Source organism: Nelumbo lutea, chromosome 6 (genome assembly GCF_056320005.1).
Source record: "Nelumbo lutea isolate HS-2025 chromosome 6, American lotus-T2T, whole genome shotgun sequence".
NCBI lineage: Eukaryota > Viridiplantae > Streptophyta > Magnoliopsida > Proteales > Nelumbonaceae > Nelumbo > Nelumbo lutea.
In genome coordinates, this window is record NC_142689.1 from 31273019 (window position 1) to 31292100 (window position 19082).

The following is a 19082-nucleotide window of genomic DNA, read 5'->3' on the forward strand; positions in this document are numbered from 1 at the left end:
TTTTTTTCTTCAAACCGAACATAGCCTATATATCCTTCGTGTGAGTTGCTGATATGAGCAGCAAGCTGTGTTTAATATAGGCTATAAAATCCTTAAGACTTACTTTTGACTGGGTATTTTACTTCACCATGGAAATCATTTCATAGCATATTATTCAGATAAAAATACGGGTCGTTTAGCTTTTAAAAAAAAGAAATTAAAGCAAAGAAAGATAGAAACTCTAGATCTCTCTCTCTCTGATTTCTACTCCAAAAAGTCTAATTCCCTTCTCCACTCTTCCATGACCTTCCCCATCCCCATCCAATGAACGCTCAGAACTCTCTCCATCCATAATTTGTCCATGATCTCTTTCACCTCCAATACTCCGAGTCTCAATCATGCAAAATGACCTTACTTCTTTGGAGGCTTCTGTGTATTGGCACATGTAAAAGACAACGGTATCACCAGCTTTCAATTCTTTCTCCTTGACAAACCGGTTCCACCCTCTCGTGAACACAAAGCTCTGGCTACTCTTCCAGTAGCAATATCTGAATTTCCACAGTTTGAGCTCACTGTCACGGACTATAAGCTCCATCGCCTCCACCTTGCCACCATCCTCATTTTCTTCAAATGTAGCTTCGGGAGCTAGAGGAAAGTATGCCACAGCATACTTCTTCGGGATGACAAGCCTGTTCAGCTTACCAACGTCGCTGGGTGTCAGCTCCTTGTGGAAGAGTTCTTGACGTAATATACCTCTTTCATTCGCTCCGCCTTTGATGCTCAACGGATTACCCAGTTGTGAAGATTGGTTCATGATGAACTCCATCAACTTTGAGTGGTACGATCCATCCTTGATCATGTTCAGGATTTTATCGGTGGTGTGGAGATCCTGGAAGAAAGGCTCTTGGGCGGCAATGTCAGTCCATGGGAAATTCCTGTGCGAATCTCCTTTGCGAAGCTTGATGGCAGCACTGTCGTAGGCCATCGCTGCAGCCTGCTCTGTTTTGAATGTTCCCAGCCAGATTCTTTGGTGGTTGGCGTAGATTTGTGCACCCCAGTTCCCATTCTGCTGCATCACTACGCCTTTAAATCTAGAGGCCGAGGATGTGGAGTGTTCATCTCGTTGACGCTTGTTCGGCCGGTCCAGGTTGCTGCTACTGTTTGCATCTGAGCCTTCTGGAGCTGCAAATGCTCCTGGGTTTGAAACAGTGCTCAAGATCTCCTCCATTAATTGAATTTCTGGAACAAAGGGGTACTAAGAAAAGATATAGTACAGTAAAAAAGAAAGGATTAAGAAGCAGAAAAATAAGAAAATATAGTAAGACAGATGATCTTGTTCCTAATTAACATGTATATCTAATCCTAGCTTGATTTTCTGTAAAAGCCATGGCTCTTGCATTGCTATATATGCAAAATGCCATCTATCCATCCCTTCAAAGGCTTGATGCATGTTTTACGTTATGACTGATGAAGGTCTTACCATCTCACTGTACTTCAAATGTGATTGTTGTTGAAGCTTGAATTTGAATAGCTAACTTCTAGCTAGGATTAATTAAAACCAAGCAAGCAATTAGTATTGAAATTTCTCCATGTATTTCTTCTTTTTGTATATAAATATATTAAGTCGGTGGTTAAAAAATAACCCAATCTATGCTTTAATTTGTCAAGCTATGAAAAAAATCTCAAAAAGGATCCTGCAGAGAAGTCTAAATAAGGAAAGTAGGACTATACACAGGTTAGCTTTCTTCCTATCATATATGAACTGAGGTGGAAATTACTGGAAATTGAGTTTCTATATATATGGTGGTGATTGTCCCGCGCCTCCAAAGGCCTAATGCTTTAATTAATTTCTCTTCAATATATGATTTCTCTTGTAAGATTGCTTTATTTCTACTAATTTAAATCCCTTAAATATTTGTTTTTTGTACTCGAAATGTGAATGTTCTTGAAGCCTGATTGAAATTAATTAATCACCTCCTTTTGCTATAGCTTAATAATGTGGATTAATTGATCTTTGGTAATGACCCACTGGTAATATGGATTACTAACAGAGAGAGAGAGAGAGAGAGAGAGAGAGAGAGAGAGAGAGAGAGAGAGAGAGATCTAAAAGCATTTATTAGAGTTCCCACAGAGTTGTTAAAACAAACTCGATTCTTCAACGAACCTACACACATGCACATATCCATGATAACTAAACAAATAAACTGAAACTTAAAAGAAGCAAAAAACAACAAAGAAAAAACACTTGGGGGAGAAATTGTCAGAAGCAATGCTTCAGACAAAGTTAAGATAATGTAAAGAAGACAATGTTAGAAAAAACAAGAGCATATCTACACCGGAAACTAATTATAACTAAACCAAATCATAAACATAAGAAAACGTAAAAAGTTAGCCAAACAATATAGTAAAAAGAAATCGAAGCTAAATTGAACCGACACAGGTTCAAGAGTAGATACGAAATGGGCCAACTAATCAGAAGTGAAATACAAGAAAGTTGTGAACCCCAGAAACCATCTCAGAGGAGAACCTGAATGCTGAAGAGGTTCTGAACAAGCCTTCAACAGTTCATCGTGCTACAAACATGGAGATATATAGGGAGAGAGAGAGAACAAAAAATTAAACTTTCATTAGTGGAGAACCCATTTAAGGAAGAAAAAATAAATATTTGAGTACTCTTAATAAAGGAAATTTAAGATTTGAAATAAAATTACGTATGGATATTAATTGGAAAGTAGATGAGAATGGGAACTCGCTGTCACAAAATATTTGATTCTATTTCGTTATTCAGGCCGCCCCCTTAGACCAATTTTCTGTGGGTTCCTTGCAATAGATTTCCAAGAAAATCAAAAGGGTAACGAGTCCTGTGTGTGTGTGTTACGAGAGAGAGTAAGCACTTAGTCCTGCTGGGTCGTTGTCTCGTTGGTACTTCCAAGTCTAACTAATTTCTAATTATGGAAAAAACGAAAAAAAAAAGAAATGATGTCTGTCACAGAAAATTTGGAAATTTTTGGCTTATTTTGATTTTGTTCCAGTGCATAGCTACCACCAATACAGCAAGACAGTTTTTGTTTTATTTTAGGTTCTTGTAAATACATATTTGTAGAATTTGTTTGTTGGGTCAGAACTTTACTTCTATATGTAAAATTACATAACTTTTATGTAATTTTGGTGGATAAGATAGGCTGGAATTCTGGTTTCAAGTATTCGGATGGGGAGCTGAATTAATCCAGAAGGTCCATGAAATGAGAACACATTTTGTCAACGGCCTCAAAGCAAAGGCATTTGTCTACTTCCAACTAAAGGATTTATCCTCTATGTTCAACTTCACTACTTTCAGAGATTGATTAATTGATGAGCCACCTGAAAGAGATCACAGTTCATGGCATTTTACTTTTAAGTTCCAAGAAAGCTATGAGGTACCACCAAAGCACATGGTTCAAAGTATCAATACGCCTCTGTGTATCGGCAGAGGCATATTGGTACTTAGATACAAACGAAAATACCTTGTTTTTAGTTTTTTTTTTTCAAATTTTGGTTTTTCGGATGATATTTGAACATTTTTTTATTAAAAAAGAGTGGGATACCGAAAACATGTGTATCAAATTGGACATATCATATCGAAATTTTGAACCTTGTCAGAACATAAACATATGTATCTAGCCGGAAGAGTCTTCTGCTCACTCGTCCCATCTTCCACTCTGTTCCTATCCAACACAGATTTCTAGCCATACAGAACAGAACTGATGAACTGTATGAATAGGCCTAGTCATATTTATTGTAAAGGGGCCTCCTACCCAATTGGTGGACAACTAGTTAAAAATCATCTGAGATTTGAATGGTGTTCTTGCAAGATAGGCAAATTCACATCTTTTTAGGAGTAAACTGTATGGTATTCCTGTAAGGAGAAGGTTGAAGAAATATAACAGGTTATTTTTTGGAACCTCTGCCAGGTAAATGCATTTAAAAGGCCTCTGACTTTTAATTGAACGATCACTTAAAACCTTCAAGTCAAATGCAGCTTTCAAATTAGACTCAGAGGCAGTACACACTAAGCATTAGGAGGTTAGCACAAAGCATGAAAGTTTTCATATGATTAACTAGGCATAGTAATACAAAAAAATTATGAATCATGTAATTCAAACTAGAAGAACTCAAAGTCCAGATATTTGCCACCGGACTTCATGTCTGTCCCTACCATTCTCTTACTGTTGCTTCCTACCCCAACTGTATCAACCACCCCAAGCTTTCCTGGTAGCTCAGGCTCCACTGGTCTTGGCACCTCAGGTGGTGTGCTGCACCGTATTAGTGCCCAGTTAACACCTTCAAAGAATGGGTGCTGCTTGATCTCAGTTGCTCCTCTCTTTACCCCAAGCCGATGTTGTGGTTCCTTTACCAGCAAGCCCCGGATAAGATCTCGGCTCGAGTAACTGGTTGCGGGCGAGTCTGGGAATCTCAGCTGCTGACCAACCACATTGAACAGTGTTGCACGATTGCCTGAGCCCTTAAATGGAGTCTTGCCATACAAGAGTTCATGCAAAAAGATACCAAATGTCCACCAATCCACCGCACTGCCATGGCCTTCTCCCTTGATTATTTCTGGGGCCAGGTATTCATGTGTCCCAACAAAGGACATGGACCGTGCTGCCGTTGGCTCTGCTACAAGCTCAGGGAGCGTGCTGGCAGGTGGACCAGGCTCTGGCCGAGGCTTTCGGGTTTTCTTCTTGTTCTTCTGAGGAAAGATCCGTGGAATAAAGCACACAGGCTGGATGCATGCAGATGCTGGCTCAATACAGGCAGGCTGAACACAGAATGCACTTCCAGTTGCCCTTTTGGAGGGATCAGATTCAAATGAGGTCTTTATCAGGGTAGGTGAAACTGCACATCTTAGAGAGAGATCAAAATCTGAGAGCATAATGTGTCCATCATCACGGACAAGCACATTTTCAGGTTTCAAGTCCCTGTAGACAACTCCAAGCATGTGAAGATACTCCAGGGCCAAGAGAACTTCTGCAGCATAAAACCTGCTCAAGGAGAAAAGAAACATAATCATGAGGTCAGAAAAACATGTTAAGGAAATAAATAAATAAATACAAAAAATAGGCACAAATAAATGATCTAAAACACACCATAGGAAACATTAAGACAAGTTTTCCCTTTGAGCAGTCCCAAGCTTTGTTTCCAGCAATATAGATATATTCAGTAATAAATAATCATTAGAAACTAAGACAGGTCCACTGTCTTTGAACCATAACATGTCCAACTCAGTAAGCACATGTTAAATGAATAGAAACTTCTGAAGTTGATAACACATCTTTTGCTTTTGAATCCTTCAAAGTTCAAATAAGGGGGGATCAGCAACAAATTGAAAATGATTACATTAGATGGTAAATGAGGAAGAAGGAAAGGTTTCAGACTATCAGTTTATTAGAGATGAAGAAAAGCATAAATATTCTTTTCTCTTTTAGCTTCTTTCTTTTCTCTTTTTACTCAAATCAGCTGTCACATCAGTACAAGAGAATATACTGTCAATCAAGAACTAAAGTTCACCTTGCCTTGTCTATTGTGCAGAGGAGAATTGTGCTTACTGTTCATCAAGTAGATAGAATTAGCCCTTCCTGGTATTCTTGTGTTGTCTTTAAGATGATAAGCAACTGCCCTCAACCATGATTTGCTATTCAACAAAGAACATTATTTAGCAAAGTACCAACAAAACACCAGAGAAACAGCAACCAGAGACTCGTTTCACTGAGGTGATGCCAAGGTGCTGGGAGGATTTATCATCTCATAGGCACCATCATCTTTTTCCTTTTCTTTTTTTCTTTGATGGGGGAGGGATGTTAAAAGATAACGTCATTTTAATCACTTTTCTTTGGATTGAAAACAAGTTTCTCCAAGGTTGGCGACTGAGAAAAACTACGTAACCTTGTTAGTTTATCTCTAACTTCCCTACATCCTAGCAATTAAATCCTGGTTAACTTCAGTTAGAATGTTGGTCTGAATTATGAGGTTCTACTAATGGGGCAGAAACGATAATACGATATCACTATATCTATGCTCTGCATCATGGCAAAAAAAGTTTTCTCACTATATTCTCTGCATCATGGATTTATGACCCAATGACCAAATTGCTTGCCATAATTTGTCAAATGCCACTAGAGTTAAGGGAAGAATTTGCCTTTTCTCCTGGCATTGGAGAGACTTATTGTTAAAGTTGTTCAGTAAAAACTTCATTTATTTTTTTTCAGCAATACTAAATAGATATTTTATTGATGTAGAGAGAAAGAACCGACATCCTGGAATCACAGTGTTACACATTTGCCCCTGTTCCAGTGCCCCTCCAAATCAATATTCAATGCATCCCTTGATGCCCCTTACATGGCTAGAGCATCTGCCATACCATTTTTCACCCTTCAAATCCACCTCAACAAGTTCAGGCTTGCTGCTAGGGCTTTAGCTTCCCAAAAAATACATCTGTAAGCCCAAAATCATCTGAACCATGGAGAAATTATCCAATCACTACTTGCCAATCACCATCCACAAACAAGTCATTCCAATCTCACAAGAAGGCTAGCTGTAAGCCTTGAAAAAAGGCTAATAGTTCATCCTTAAGGGATATCCATTCACCAGCAGGGCTTGAAAGGCTAAGAAGGATGTAGACGATATGATCTATGAATATCCCTATTAATTCCTAAAAATCTTGGGATGCCTAGGCAGCAGCCATCTAGCAAAAATTATTTACATTATGATTTTTCATATAAAGTTATATAACATGCCCATCCAAACCAATAAACAAACAAGTTACTATAAACATTCTTGGTAGCTTCAAACATAGGCACAGAGCAGAGTAAAGCTGAAATACGTTACAATATACACTTGGGGTGGTCCAGTGCTACTCAGAAAGGAGACAAGTGCAAGTAAGAGGCCCCTTGTATTTGACATCAATGCTAACTTATAGAGCTTGATGCTAGGGTTTTTTGTTCAGTTTGCGCAAAAGAGAGAATCCCCTAACAGAGCCCAACACATTATAAATTTACATTTTAGTCATCATTGGGAGGTTAGGTGTAACCACACAGAGTCATAATGAACTTGTCATATTGACACCTCAAGAAGGAAAATAAAATGCATAAATATCACTGTTCACATTTCTAAAGGGCGTTCTCTACTAAAATGGCTTAATCCCAAGCCCCCCCCCTCCCTCATATCTGATCTACGGAGATCTCTTTTCTCCTCTTAAACCAGTCATCTCAATTTCCAGCAACAATAATCTTCTTTGGATCAATGTCATCTAAATCTAACCGAGGGCCAATACTAAATTAGATGCACCCACCATTGTCCACACACAACTCATCTCAACATCTCCAAAACCATACCTCTAGCACCCCCTTCCCCCAAAGATTTGTTAAACTTACCATGAGCTAGGGATGTGACTCTCCCGGGTCACATTATTTGATGATTTCTATCTCAGCAGGTATTTTCAATCAAACAATTGTCCAACACTTGTAATCCCAAATTAGATTCTTCTTCACAAGGACTAACATAAAGCCCATTCCTAAAGAACCGGTCTCTGCAACTCAACCATCCAAGACACTATCAATCCAAACTGTCGGATAAATTTCTAAACCAATTTCAATATTACACAAGAAAAAGCACTCATCTGACCACAAAAAATTACTGCTCAAACTTGGCATCTAGGAGTAGTTGTAACTGCAAGTATCTTGCTCTTGTCAGCACCAACTTATATTGAACAACAGAATGATCATCTTCTTTTCGTTTTCTTGTATTGTTTTGTCTTTCTGCATTAACAGTGAGAAAGGATAACATGCTAATAAGACAACTTCTCCATGATTCTTAGAGGCCTGTTCCTACCTCCCATTGAGCCAATAAAAGTAACTAATGTCGATAAATGAGTTGCGAATTGCTTTGAGATTCTAAAATAGCCAAAAACTATGGCTTAAGGTGAAAATTCAAGATCAAAGAATGTCCAAAGAAGCAACTTAATAAGGCACTTAAAGAGGCTAATATTTCAGTTTCATTTTATGCTCTCTGAGCTAAACCCAACTTCTCCATGATTCTTAGGGGCCTGTTCCTACCTCCCATTGAGCCAATAAAAGTAACTAATGTCGATAAATGAGTTGCGAATTGCTTTGAGATTCTAAAATAGCCAAAAACCATGGTTTAAAGTGAAAAGTCAAGATCAAAGAATGTCCAATCTAAAGAATCAACTTAATAAGGCGCTTAAAGAGGCTAATATTTCAGTTTCATTTTACGCTCTCTGAGCTAAACTCAGGGCTTTCGGCGAAAAAAATACTTGCAAGGTAGAGATTCCCTATTGTCAATTTTGTCAACATTGCAACGAGAACAAGGGTTCCAAGTCAAATGTTTCAGATCAGATGGCACTAAGCTGACACTTGACGGTGAAAAAGTAAAAGAGATGAAATAGAAAGGACAATAAAATGCCTTTTGTTCTCTCCCACTCACATTATCATACTATATGTAGAAAATAAAAGTGAAAAACATGATTATGTCTAGATTTTCAAGTGTATGAAATAGGTAAAACCTTGAACAGACTTCATGCAAGTCATTATTCAGGAAGTTCCAGTTTATCATTTGCATTCCATCTCCTATGTTTGATTTCTTTTTTACATGAAATGGTACCAATGTTATATTTCTATACCAAGACATAGAATGCATTCTAATGCAAACCATGCTTGTGTATCCATTCTTAAACATCCAAAAAATGATAGTACATGAAACCTCCAATGCTGCTATTTTGTGTGGCTATTTCATTTCCAAAAAGTTGGCAAGATTGGAAATCAAAAGAATCAAGTAATGGAAAATGAGCATCCATGTACAGTCTGAAAACAAAGATGAGAAGCCTCAGCAAACAGAAAGGAGAACAAAAACTGAATTCTCCTTGATAGCAATAATTTTACAGTATGTGAACTTTGAATCGGCTCATTGTAGACATCACCATTGTCTACAGAAAAGTAGAGGGCATGGCCAGCACTTGCTGGCTTTTATTTTTTATTATTGTTCTCAATATATTGGCCAAACATTCCCTCTTATTAGCTCTTAGTAGCAAGGGTCTTTTCCATGATAATAAAATTATCCTGATCAGTATTGATGACCAAAGAGACCCTAAATAATGACTTATAATACTCTCTTTTCTAACTCTGGAACAAAAGGAAGAGCTGTACGAAAATCTAACTGTGATTCTTCACGTTATGCATGGTGAGTGGTTTAGAAACTAAGCAATTATCAAGGAAAAATCATGAAAGTCAATATAACTGTAGAGGGAGAAAAGCATTTAGATAGAGGGCATGCATAAATACAGGGTACATAGAATCATGGAGGCTTTCTAGCAAAAAAAGTTAAAGAAAAGCAAAAAAACAACAGGGCAAGAGAAAGAACTACGAGTGCATATTGATGCAAAATGAAATAGGAATATCAATTGAGTTGCTTGAGATGGGGGCTGGACAAGAACCATATGAATGCCCAGGATGGCAGAGGATGTGTATACCATACCGTGCAGCATATTCAGAGAAGTGTTTCCCAGGTTGCCGCTGCCTTAGAGTGTGCAAATCACCTCCTGGACAGTACTCCATCACCAAACATGAGAACCTATCTGTCTCAAAATGTGTATATAAAGTTGGCAGAAATGGGTGGTCAAGCAGCTGAAGAATCTCTCTTTCTGTCTGAGCCCTTGTCAACTTCTTCCTGCTTGCAAGGGATGCCTTGTCCATTACTTTCATTGCAAAGTAACACCTTGTCCCACTCAACTCTGAGAGGTAGACACTACCAATGTCACCACAACCAAGCCTTTTGAGCAACCTAAAATGACTCATACCCAAAATTCCATCCCGTGCTCGAACAGCAAGAATAGCCTTCCATCTAGGGTCATTCCCTTTATGAGGCTTATTAGCACTACCAGTAATGTTACTCCAATTACTGTCATCACTAAGACCACTGCTATCGCTTGCTCTGCTAACACTAGTTTTTGCACTTTCAAGAGAGTCTCCTCTAACACTCCCCTTTGTGCTATCGCAGTTTCGTTCTACACTAAGCATACCATCACTAGTAACCCCATCACTCCTGTATGTACTGGTGCAGCTATTGACAATACTCATAGTAGTGACAACACCTGTACTATCAATACTACTGTGTGGACTTACATTGCCACTGGGAGGCAAAGAAGCATCCCAAACACATTCCTTCTCATCAGATTCTGGTGGCAGATTTGTGCCTTCTGTAGTTTGTGAGGCACGGGCAACTGAAAATGGAGATGACGATGCAGCCAAATCATTAGGCTCTTCAACCAGACTTTCTGCAGGTGAAAGAACACTTGTAGTTGGTTTAACACCAGGAACCCGGATCGATAGATCCTCTATAAAAGGACCCTTCATAGACAAGCTTTTTACCAAGCACCCAGGTTCAGATTTGTTCTGGCCAATTGGCACATAGACTGTTGTCATTAAATCTGTATCTACAGGTTCTGGAGGATGACTAGCGCCAGAGAAAGAACTAGGGTCACCTTCTTCATAGGCATCCCCACTGCTCTTGAATGACACAGCATCAGGCATAGCTTCCTCTGGTTCCTGGAAAGAGTTTTTTCCTTTTAATGTTTTTACCAATGCAGATGAATCTGAACTTTGAGATGATCCTCCTACCTTGGATGGACCCTCTGCTGCTTTTGCCGCATTAATGTGTACATTTTTCGCCTGACTTGCTACAGCCAACTGCTCCCGAAGTGTCTTGATTTCAGGACTATTTTCCATTTCAGATGCTTGTATATCATCACATAAGCTATCTCAGTTTGGTGGATTCACAAATGGGTTTAAGCTTCTCTCAAAGAGTACACCAGGAAACACCTTTCTTTTCTTTTCTTTCCGCCAATCGAGTAGAACTTGCAAGAAAAATTGTCTAGCCTCCCCAGTCAACGGGATACTATAGTTCATCCTTCATAGTTTTCAGGACAATGTAGTCGCTCTGTAATGTCTCAGAAAGTAAACGGACCTTTAAGATAAACAAACCTGCAAAAAAGGAACCAATAATTGTCCATCAAAAAATTAAAAGAAATGGAATCCGAGTTTCTATTTACTTGACTACTCAGTAGAGATAAAAGACAAAAAAAAAAAAAAAAAAATCTAACCAATAAATAAGTCCAGATCAAACGAAATGTAGAACTTCTGGCATGGCAATCTGGATACTTGCCACACATGAATGTTTTCCAAATGCAGGAGCTATACAAATCAAAGAAAAGCGCATATGAACAGAGTAGAAACTATCTTCACCGACCTTGAGGCATTTCAAATCACAAAACATGATAAAAGAAATCCTAATTAGCAAGCCTTCCCAAGAGTACTAGGAGATGAAACAAACAAATAAACAACCTCATGCCTCCCCAAACTAACACAAGCTCACAATGAAGTAAAAGAACTGAAACTAAATAAATAAAAAAAAAAAGAACAAAGCCCAGAAAAGAAGATACACAAAACCGCGGACAAAGAAAAGCAAAATGCTGAATTCCCTCCGCAGAATTTTCTACCCAGTAAAGTACATTTCCCACCGGATCCTTCAAAACCACGCCAAAACCTTGACATAAAAAACAAAAAAAAAAAAAAAGAAAAAAGAATATAACTTTAACCAGAAAATCTCACATTGAAAAACCCAAGAAGGTGAGATCCACAAAACAGAAGAATGCAGGGGAAGAACAGAAAAGAAAAATCCGGGATTTGATGAAGAGAAGAATATAATCAGATTAAAACCGCACCGCACCAGTGGACAATGGATCAGGACGGCTCCTTCTCCTTCCTTGAAGAAAAGCGTAGGATCTAAGACAAGTCAAGCTAGCTCTAGCTGCTATTCCTCTTCTTCTCCTTCTCTCTGTTACTTTCGGTGGGAGAGACAGAAGTAGAACAAAGAAAAAGAGCTCCTAACAGTGTAGCTGGAGACTGAAGTTCTCGCTTTTGCTTTGTGTGCCTTCTTCCTTCATCTCTTTGTCAGTTTTGGTGCTTTTTTATTTTTGCCGAGTCATGTGTTAATAGTGGGTGGGCTGTGGGCAGCTCGGGCTAGTTGTGGGGCAATAGCGGCGAACCGGACGCCTTGGCAACGTCGTAGGGTCCCAATAGTCATTTCAGCTCTCATCTGTTGGGCCCAATTCTGTACCCCTCTTTACCCAACACATCTTTTCAAGGTCTAGGAGCAGATCAGCAGATTGGGAGAAGGAAGGTGGGATATTGATCGTCGTCGACTACGATGTTTCCGAGTCTATCGGCAGGAGAGGAGGAGCAGTTTCTTTTCCTTTTCTTTTCTACTTTTAAGCAAAATCCTCTGTTTGGGTTATAGTCTTTATTACCCACGGCCAAAATTGCAATTCATTATTTATTATTATTCATTTCATTCAATGGGTATTGGGTAATGAGAGTTATTGATTCAATTTCCACTTCTGCCCCAAATCCAAACACAGCCTTACTTTTCTTTTTCTCTCTCCCTAAACCCAATCATTTAGCCCAAATAAGACAGCTATGTAGCGTGTAACGACACCCAAAGCTAGAACGATTTATTCTTGGACTAGGTTGGTATTGAAATCCAAACACATGTTTTTAGTGTGAGGTTTTGAAATCCAGACACATACTCTTTGTCTTTGCGGTAGGGGCTGCAACTTGGGGTGGCCTAACCTAAAACCCTGATGTCGATTGGGTTGGGATTTTCAGAAATTGAGTTGGCCGAATTTGGGTTGATGGGTCAGGGTTGAGGCCCCAGGCAGCCCGGCCGCCCAACCCAAATCCAATCAATCAATCATACATCAATTATTGTGCCTCTATATGCATCTTTCAGTATTATTAAAGAAAGTCATCATCATATAAACCTGTTCCAACTCCCAAGTAAGGGTGTCAATCGATCGGTTTTGGAGTGAATCGAAAGGACTAACAATATATATTGGATTGGCTTGGATTAAGTTATTATCTGGTCCATTAATATAAAATAAAAATATAGGTGTCAATAGACCCAGGTTTGGTTTGAAACCAATCTAAATTTAAATGAATTTGAACAGATTAAACAGTTCAAATATTGAATCGGACCGGTCCTTATTTATCGGATTGGATTGGACCTGGTCCATTTGTAATGGATTCACATTGGGCTGGATCAGATTGCTGGATTGGACCAAATCTAGTCTAATTGATACCCCTAGTCCCAACTACATGGGGTTGGAAGCATGAATCTTGTTTCTCAATCTATGATTATGGGTGCTTTAATCATTTCTTTTTATTTTCACCTTCTTTAAGTTGTAATAGATTACTTATTTTCATGGGTGTTAGATGGTTTTCTATGCTTGTAACAGGCCTATATCGATCTAGTTTCTTTCATTTTATCACTTGTTGGATTTACTTTGTGTGGCTCCATTTATACATTTCTCCGTTACTCATTTTTGTCGGACATATTGTTTCTCAACTGTCCAACACTTTGTTCATACAATATACCTGACCTAACAACTATTTTATACAAATGAGACTTAAATGAAAAAAAAAATAACATTAAAATTTTGTTTTATATTTATTGGGCTAACCCAATATGAGCCTAATTGATTATATATATATATATATAGATATATATATATTATAAAAAAAACTGGTTACAAAAATGAGGATACTTGGGTTTTATTCTTAGGGTGGGGTTGAGTTTGGCTTACAATCGAGGTTTCCTTCCTTCAATTCAGCAAGGCTTGGCTGAATATGGTGGCTGTTCAGAGGGCTGTGGAACCAATTATAAGGTTCCACGCTAGTAATAAAATACATAGGACCCGCACCTTTCACAGTGGGGCCCATGAATTTATTACTGGCATAGAACTTCATCATTGGCTCTACCGCCTATTAAACGGAAAAACTTTGATTGTTCCCATGCTTAAGGATGCAAACAAATAAGATTGGATTTGAGTAAGGGTATATTCGTATTCGATCTAACATTGTTCATAGCCGATCGAATCCGATTGGACCTGATAGGCCTTGATCTGAATTCAAATCCTATCGATAAGTTGGATCTTCAGATGTGATCTGATCCGACTTGCTTTCTTTAAAAATTAATAAAGTATTAAAAGAAAAATAAAATATATCAATTTAAATAAAAAACAAAAAATACAAATATTTTTAAATATTTTAATCATATATGTACATGTTTGTATAAAAAAATGAATAATATAACAAATTTAGAAAAATATAATATAAATAAATAAATAATATATATATATATATTTAATATATATTTATATAAAATAAATATATAGCATATATCGAATTGGATAGAGTAATCCGAATCCAATCTGAGATCCGACCAGGAATGATCCAAATTCGACCAAATTTGCATGCTACCTATGTATAGTATACAATAACCCAAATGAGAAAATGAAATAATTTACAGTAACAAATAAGACCATGCCAACATTTTCAGTTTGAGAGGAAAAAGAAAAAAAAAAAAAAAAAAAAACCTAAAACCAAATCACATTATGGCCGGCAAAACAGGCCCACGAAAACAAAATTATTGGCCGATGAACTAAATACTTCCATCAATTATTATCCAAATCTATCCCATCCCTAATCTAAACTAACCCCACCAATATGGAGCATAGAGTTCAATTTAAGCGGCGGTGTAGACTAGGCTGTAGTCACGTTTATCCATATAATATCACAGTCATATATGGAGAATATCTTATCCTCCTATATAGTATTATGCAGGGAGAGATGTTCCCAATTCGCAGAGATAATGTGTGTGAATGACATGGACAAAGTTCTCATGAATAAGATCCCGCATCATAGTAAGCCAATCAAAATTTGAAAAAAAAAAAATATATGTTTCTCTTGATTCTTGAATTTGGCTTGGTTCACTCAAGTAAAAGCGAAGTTATTAGTCGGGTCTAATTCCCAACTTTCTCGGTTCAACCAATACCCATGCCTAAAGTTGGCAGAATTTGAAACTATAGGTACATGGGAACTTAGTTCCTCACTTGAATTTAACCATGTGATAATTACTTATTTCCAAATGTTCATATCTTAATTGATAGAACCATCCTAACCACGTGATAATGTTTTATTTTAAAATACCAACTTGGAATTTGAATCGCTTTGGCCGCTGGGTATTTGGATTAGCAGTTCAATTTGTCTAGTTTAAATTAGCTTATGAGATCTTTAAAAATAAAAAATACAAAAATAATTAAAATATTTTTTTTTCCAAAAACTGTTGTTTGGGTTGAATGAGTCAATGGTTCAACACTTCAACCAACTAGATCAATGGCTTGCTAACTATTCAACAGTTTTTGAAAAAAAAAAGGTTTGGGGTTAAATAAAACCAATACCATGGCTGGTTTTCGGGCCCAACAATTCAACCATCTGGGTCAACAATGGTTTTAAAACCGTGACCCAGACCCCACACCATAAATTGCTATTATTTTTTATTAGGGAAATTTTTAGTTTAATCCATGATTTTGAAAAAACGGATTGGATCGGATCAGATAGTCAAACCGCTTGACCTAAGAGCTGATCAGGCAATTGATGCCATTGCTTCAAAGATGTTTTATGAGAAAACGATGATTTATGCATGAGGGTCTGTTGCATCGTTTTCTCAGAAAACGGCTCCTTTTTTTTGTTTGGCATCAATGCTGCCACATAGGCTTTTTTTTGGTAAAACAGCACTGATTTTGTTTGGTACCAATGCTGTATAACCGTTTTCATCATTGGTCTACATTATCCAAAGCCCAAGATGATGTCATGTCATTGCACCATTGGCAGCAATATGTTGTTTTCTGAGAGAACATTGAATTTGGCATTTCTTCATACAACACTTTCCCGATTTCTAAAGCGTGGTTTGGAGCAATGTTTTTTTTTTTTTTTGAAAAAAGAAAAATACCATATAAGAGGTCATTTTTTGAAGCATCACTCTTTTTTTTTTTTTCTGATGTATGGCGCCAAACACCACCTTCATTTCAAGGTTTTAAAAGGCTAAAGGTGGAGGTGAGGCATAAGCCTTGAGGCGGTTTGAGGTGTAAGTCTCAAATTAAAAACTTAAAAACTATGAAAAAATAAATAATTGAAGTTTTATATAATTATTTATCCCTTAATGTATCAATGGATTAACAATTGTTGATTGTTCAAATCTTTTCAAGATAACTTGTATGAACTATGAATTAGATCTTTTCAAGATTGTTTATTGTTAAAATCTTTTCGAAAGTTTTAGACAAATCTTGAAATGAATTAGATTCATTTCCATGGCTATCATGATAAAACTTCATTGACAATTGTGATAAGAATTGTTCATGGAAGATGACAAAATGGATCCAAATTCAATATATATTATGATTTTATGATAACATGGCAACATGTATTCAACCATCTCACCAGTTATCAGTTATCACAACACTTACCATCCCAAAGTGAAACTAAAAGAAAGTAGCACGCCAGCACCTCTGAGTCTCTAACCTCCCACAAATTTGTCGCCCCACCTAGCTGATAGTTTGAGACAAAAAAAAGGAAAAAAGTGAAAAGGAGGAGAAGGAGAACTACACAAGATCAAGATTCAAGAAGAAGAAGAAGAAGAAGAAAAATGAGGAGGACCTGTATGTAGTTACACAATTTAATTTCGTCCGATATTCTTGTTTTCTTGAATCTTGAATTCGGCCCGAAAAATAAAATATAAAAGATAGAACAGAAAACAATAGAAGAGAAATCAGTTTCGGTCTTCTTGAATTCGATTGAAAAACAAAAATAGAAAAATTGTCCATATTAAAATCTAATTTTCTCCACCCAAAACCCTTTTTAACTTAAGGCTACCGGCTATTGTAAATTAAAAAGAAAGACCAAAGGCCTACGCTTCACTAAATCTGAGGCTTATGCCCCTTGCTCTAGAGTGATGAGGACAGGCGAAATTTGGCCGCCTCTCTTGAGGTTAGGCGTATGCCTTTTAAAACCATGCTTGGTTTACTTTAGTGCCCTCGTAAATATTTATTTATTATTTTATTAATGCATTTTATCATGTTTATTTATAAACTTGAAAAAAATAAAAAAAGGAAATAAAATAAGTGATTTATGAGATAGCCAGTGAGTCATTCAGTGGTGTCTCCACGAGAAAATGACAAGCCATCATTTCTTCTTCATATTTTTTTGTCCTTTTCCAACACACAGAAAACGACCACCACCAGCACCTATATTCCCTTTTTATTGCTTTTGCCGGAGAAAAACATGACCGTTATGTTTTCAATTCTCACCACACCACTCTTCCTCTGACTTCTCTTTACCGTACTGTTCCTCTTCTTCACCGTCCGATGATCTTGAGATCCATGACTCACTCATCCAACGGTAGAATCACAGATATCCCGGATGCTGTACAGGGCGCGCGTGCGTGGTGAATCAGAGTCCGCAGCCGAGTAAGGACAAAACGAACAAAAGAAACGCCGATTTATCGCGACATATTCAAGCGTCGCAAAGAGAAATCGCGCGAGTGAAGACGGAGAGGGTGGGAGAGTGGAGGAATCGAGATCAGAGAGTGGTCGGCTCCTTGTTGGTCACGGTGTAGGGATTCGATGGTGACAGTTACGATATGACGCTTTCCCTGCGGATGGTTGCCACGTGTTCAGAGACCAAAACATACGGTGAGATTTCTGGAGTGCCAATAAGATATGGTTTCCTTCCTGTGGGGCCCTCAAAGGAGAATCAATCATTTACGTGGTCATTGTGAGCTACGTGATTCTGATGTGGTCAATGTTGTGAGTGTGAGGGCCCCACCCCACTCTGTAGTCTGTAGTCTGTACATTTTCAGGAATATCCGAATCTACCAATATCTCAATGTGAGCTACAAATTGTAATACTGGACCAATCACGTCATGCCACGTCAGGACCGTAGAAACGCGTACCGTGAAACCTGTTCATTGTGAGGTCCCTATCGGATACACGACAGTGGGCAGCAGTCGGCCTATAGCCTTTGGAATTGAAGGAATATCTCGTGTTTTTGTTCTCGTGGGTCATCGGTGTGTGTGAGTTGTGACCATGGCATGCAACCCAATTGGGTCGGACCATGGATCAGGTTTGGACCGGTCCGTGTGAGGTTGGGGGTCCATTAGTACAGTGATGACCACCAATGACCTCATCTGCAGAGGATGAAGTAGTCCATGCTGAATCCCTGCGTGCAAATTGATGGAGTACTGTGTTGAATCTGATGTTGACCTCTCGGTCGAACCAGTCACTCAGATGGACAACTGACCGGGTCCCAGGGTTTTGGATGGTTTTGATCACTTGGGTGGTGTTTGGTACTATGCTATTTCTTTCTAGGAATGCCAATCATGAGAAGTTAGGTATAGGTAATTTCTCTATTCCAACTGATGTAGGATATATATATATATATATATATATATAGAGAGAGAGAGAGAGAGAGAGAGAGAGAGAGAGAGAGAGGGGAGTAGGGTTTTTTTGTACTAAATTCCAACAAAAGGAATCTACAATGGTTGGGGGAGATACATCCCCGGAGTAACATGAAGATAGATAGATAGATAGATATATGTGAGGCTGATATATGGGTGCATATGGACTGTATCGCATTGTATTGGTTAATACACATCTTCTATTAAAATTAGCGTGGCACCAAAAGTCTTAAACCCACCTTCTAACCACTAAGACAAGTCATCCATTATGATATTTAACAAAATAACATTATTTTTATTAATGTTTATCCAAACAAATAATCAATAGTTATGTTTATTAACTCCAACTAAAAACTAAAATAAATAATATTTAAAATTTGTATTTTAAAACCAAATGCAATAAATAATATATCAATTCTATATTTACATCAAAAGATGATTTTAATATTAAGAAATTTATACAAATAAAATACTAATAGTAGAATAATTACCTTACTAATTAAAATTTATAAATTTGCACATGATATATATCTTACAAATTTTATATATTTTTTGTAATTATTAATTAATATTTTAATTTACATTAAATGATAATATATTTATTACTTACAAAAAAATAAAAAAATTTTACAAGATATTCAAGAATATAATATTAAATTGAATCTATCAATTCAATTAATTTACATTTATATAAAAATGATTT

At 37.4% G+C, this 19082-nt stretch overlaps 1 protein-coding gene and 1 pseudogene across 6 annotated transcripts; both read right to left on the reverse strand.

Annotated features, from left to right (window-relative positions):
* Positions 1-220: 220 nt before the first annotated feature.
* Positions 221-1207, reverse strand: LOC148848343 (AP2/ERF and B3 domain-containing transcription factor At1g50680 pseudogene; annotated as a pseudogene).
* Positions 1208-4042: 2835 nt separating this feature from the next.
* On the reverse strand, positions 4043-12254 carry LOC148848344 (serine/threonine-protein kinase D6PK-like). 6 transcript variants are annotated; one of them, XM_088952227.1, is made up of 4 exons: positions 11755-11989; positions 10647-11009; positions 9505-10574; positions 4043-5000 (listed from the first exon to the last, which is right to left on the reverse strand). In XM_088952227.1, exons 2-4 carry the CDS (start codon positions 10752-10754, stop codon positions 4121-4123), a joined length of 2058 nt encoding a protein of 685 aa, XP_088808353.1. In that variant the 5' UTR covers positions 10755-11009; positions 11755-11989; the 3' UTR covers positions 4043-4120. The 6 variants fall into 6 exon arrangements, with proteins under 6 accessions (XP_088808353.1, XP_088808352.1, XP_088808351.1 ...); XM_088952226.1 differs by having other exon boundaries at positions 11750-11989; XM_088952225.1 differs by adding an exon at positions 11129-11274 and having other exon boundaries at positions 9505-11009; positions 11755-11969.
* Positions 12255-19082: the final 6828 nt, after the last annotated feature.

Coding starts and splice junctions, on each gene's coding strand:
- LOC148848344 (XM_088952223.1), bottom strand. CDS start 10,754: ATGGAAAATAGTCCTGAAATCAAGACACTTCGGGAGCAGTTGGCTGTA. Junction 5,001..9,504: donor TTCTCTGAATATGCTGCACG/GTATGGTATACA, acceptor CTCCTTGAGCAG/GTTTTATGCTGCAGAAGTTC.